Source organism: Anneissia japonica, unplaced genomic scaffold (genome assembly GCF_011630105.1).
Source record: "Anneissia japonica isolate Jap-2015-1 unplaced genomic scaffold, ASM1163010v1 scaffold49920_len3527_cov152, whole genome shotgun sequence".
NCBI lineage: Eukaryota > Metazoa > Echinodermata > Crinoidea > Comatulida > Comatulidae > Anneissia > Anneissia japonica.
In genome coordinates this window covers 1-3,460 of record NW_022709396.1, presented here as the reverse complement: position 1 = coordinate 3,460, position 3,460 = coordinate 1, and the positions used below count along the sequence as shown (strand labels likewise).

Sequence of the window (3,460 nt, the reverse complement as noted above, 5' to 3'; positions counted from 1 at the left end):
GGATATGCATACCTGAATAACGAATTATAATTTGATATTCACTATACTATAGTTAATTTTGAGATACGTTGTTATCAATGATACTGATGTTTTATATGATCATTTACAGGTTTATTAATTGTCTATGTAATGTTTCTTACAAATGGTATTTGTTATTCGTTTAGTCACCAGACGTACAGGTAGATGGAAATTAGTGAAGTTAAAACCACGAGACAGAAAACAATAAATGAATTAGAACCAGAACTTTGTTCGTCTGAGTCGTTTGTGTGACGTATTAAACCCGGTGACACCCCAGAGTGTGTGAATTGGTTTTCCGCATTCTACAGTGAGTGACTTCGCTAAAGATGTCGACACAGGATGAAAAGACAGACCTTCTGCGACAGAGAAGAACGCGTAAAGGTGCATTGACGCGATTGCTGAACACAATGATGGGAACAATCGAAGATGGGGATGCGGATCGTGATGCTGTGAAGGAGTTGTTGGCGAAGAGTCAGAAAGCTTTCGATGCAGTTGAAGCGATTCACAATCAGCTTACCGATGCAGCAGACGATGAGGAAGCCGACATCTTTGAAACATGGATGGACGAGTGCCATACTGCATTCTGGAAGGCTCGCACTGCAGCCATAAGGTATTCCAATGTAATAAATACCAGTGGACATGCCACTGATAATGCTAAATCAGACTCTAATGATAGTTCTGATCAAGGTGATGTTGGTTCGTTGCAATCTTCATCCAGTGAAGCCGCAATTGGTGGCGATTTAAGTAATGACGGTAATTTAGCCAACGATGAAGTAAATGTTAGTGCTTCACAATCTAACAATGTTGTTTCAATTAGTGAAGGCTCAATTGAGTCAGACGGAGTTATTGTTAATAACCCGAATGTAGCAGAATCAACCTCTAGTGGTGATTCTAGTGTTAGCCTGAGTGGCTTTAATGAGATTAAACTAGCCCTAGAGCTACCTAAGGCACAGTTCTCCGACTTCAATGGTAATCCATTAGAATTCTATGCTTTTATGATTAATTTTGAAATTAATGTTGAATGCAAACTCAGTAGTGATGCTACACGTCTGCAATACTTACTTCAAATGTGTAAAGGCAAAGCGCATAACTGCATTGAATGCTGTGCGTTGCTACCAGGTAATGAAGGTTATGCGCAGGCGAAAACTATACTAAAGAGACAGTTTGGTCAGCCGCACATGGTGCTTAATGCGCTTATGCATGAATTGCTGGATCGCAAGCCGCTGAAACCCAACGATAGTGATTCGTTGTGGTAACTAATTGCTACCATGAAAAGGTGTCACGTTACCCTAACAAAAATAGGCTATACTAGTGACTTGAACAGTACCAGTAATCTGTTAAGGATACAGGAATTGCTCCCTATGTACCTTAAAACCTCTTGGGCCAAGAAGGCACATTCTATCCTATATGGTAATGAGTCTAGGGAACCAGGATTCAAAGATTTGTTAGAATTCCTGGAACATCAGGCTGAGATATCATGCACGATGTTCGGTAGGAATGTTTCCAAGTCCCATGTGAGCAGTACGTGTTCTAAACCTGCCAATAAGGTTAGTGTGAGGACTAACAATGTTAGTAGCAATCCATTAAAATGCTATGTATGTGATGGTAATCACCGTGTCTATGCATGCAGTAGTCTTGCAGAAAACTCATATGACCAAAAAGTGCAGTTGGTGAAGTTGAAAAGGCTGTGCTTTAGGTGTCTGGCACCAGGCCATGTAGCAGCAAAGTGTACTAAGAAATGGACATGCAAAAAGTGTGGTTCAGGTAAGCACCATGAAGCAGTACATCCGCCACCAAGATCTGAAGCAAGCCCTGACCAACAGATAACATCTAACTGTACATCGAGCGGTGGACGCGTTTATTTAAGAATCCTACCAGTAGTTGTTACTACTTACACCGGTATTCAGGTAAGTACCCTTGCCTTACTTGATCAGGGTTCTGATGCTAGCCTTTGTTCTGAAAGCCTTAGAAAACAATTAGGTGTACGTGGCGAGAGGATAAAGTACAAATCCACGACTATCAATGGTGACATAGATAGAGTAGGATTCAAATTCGAACTTACAGTAAAAGGTAAGTACGAAGATCAAGTTATGCCTGTTGATTTCCTTTCAGTCCCAAAGATACCAGCATCTGCTGATAGCCGACCCAGAGTCAACGACTTAGGTAAATGGAGTCACTTGAACAATCTTCCCTGGGAGGACTATGAATTTGATGAGGTGGGCCTAATGATCGGTTCAGATGCCCCTCAGGCATTTTGGGTGCTCGAAGAACGTAAGAGCAAACGGAAAGGAAATAGTAAAGACCCTTATGCCGTTAAGACTTTGCTAGGTTGGTCGGTGATGGGACCAGGTGGTCCAGGCAGAAGAACTGTCACAAGCCACCATATTCAGGTAAGTAACCAAAGACTGTTGGAAGAAGTGCAAATGTCATGGGCTATAGAGAATAGTGGTCTCTGTGAAGAGCAAGATTCAGTTGAAGACATCAGGGCTCGTAAAATTATGGAATCTACTATAGGTCTAACTGGCGATGGCCATTATGAAATGGGCCTACTTTGGAAGTACGATAACCACGATTTGCCCTATAACAAATCAATGGCAGAGTCACGACTTACGTCCCTGAAAAGAAGGCTATCGACGAACGATGAAACTCGTATGAAATACACAAAAGTTATACAGGGCTACATAGAGAATGGTTATGCTGAGCCAGTAACTGATGGAGAAACAAAATCAGGTAATATTTGGTATTTGCCTCACCACCCAGTCATCCATCCTCTGAAAAATAAGGTAAGAGTAGTCTACGACTGTGCAGCGAAATTTCGTGGAACATCGCTTAACGATATGCTTTTGAAAGGACCAGATTTAATGAATGATCTATTAGGCGTCTTGCTAAGGTTTAGGCAATGCAGGATAGCCATAGTTAGCGACATCGAGGCAATGTTCCATCAGGTACGTATGATTAAGTCCGATAGAGACGTTTTAAGGTTTCTTTGGTGGGAGGGAGGCGATCTTAGTAAGCTGCCCAAGGAATACAGGATGTGTGTTCACCTATTTGGTGCCACTTCTTCGCCGTCGTGTGCTGGAAAGGCCCTAAAACAGACGGCAGACGACAATGAGGTCAGCAACAACGATGAAATTGGTCGACGGGCGACAGAAATCATTAGAAATAGTTTCTATGTCGATGATTGCTTGAGTTCTGTAGAAAACGCCGAATTAGCTATACAGTTAGTTAAGAGACTTGTTGAGATTCTCGACAAGGGCGGATTTCGCTTAACTAAGTGGTTAAGCAATGACAGGTCGGTATTAGATAGCATAGAAAAGTCTGAACGAGCTCCTTCTGTACCAATTTCTTTAGACGAATTGCCAACCGAACGGACTCTGGGTGTGTGCTGGAATGCTGAAGAAGACCAGTTTACATTCCAGACATCGCTCAGGGAAAAGCCAGC

The 3,460-nt window shown here is 42.2% G+C and overlaps 1 protein-coding gene across 1 annotated transcript; it reads left to right on the top strand.

Annotated features, from left to right (window-relative positions):
- Nucleotides 1–13: 13 nt before the first annotated feature.
- On the top strand, nucleotides 14–3,454 carry LOC117106683 (the record flags this gene model as incomplete). The annotated part of the gene is made up of 1 exon (XM_033248089.1): nucleotides 14–3,454. A coding segment is annotated over exon 1 (2,168 nt), but the record flags the coding sequence as incomplete, so codon positions are not given.
- Between the last annotated feature and the right edge of the window lie 6 nt (nucleotides 3,455–3,460).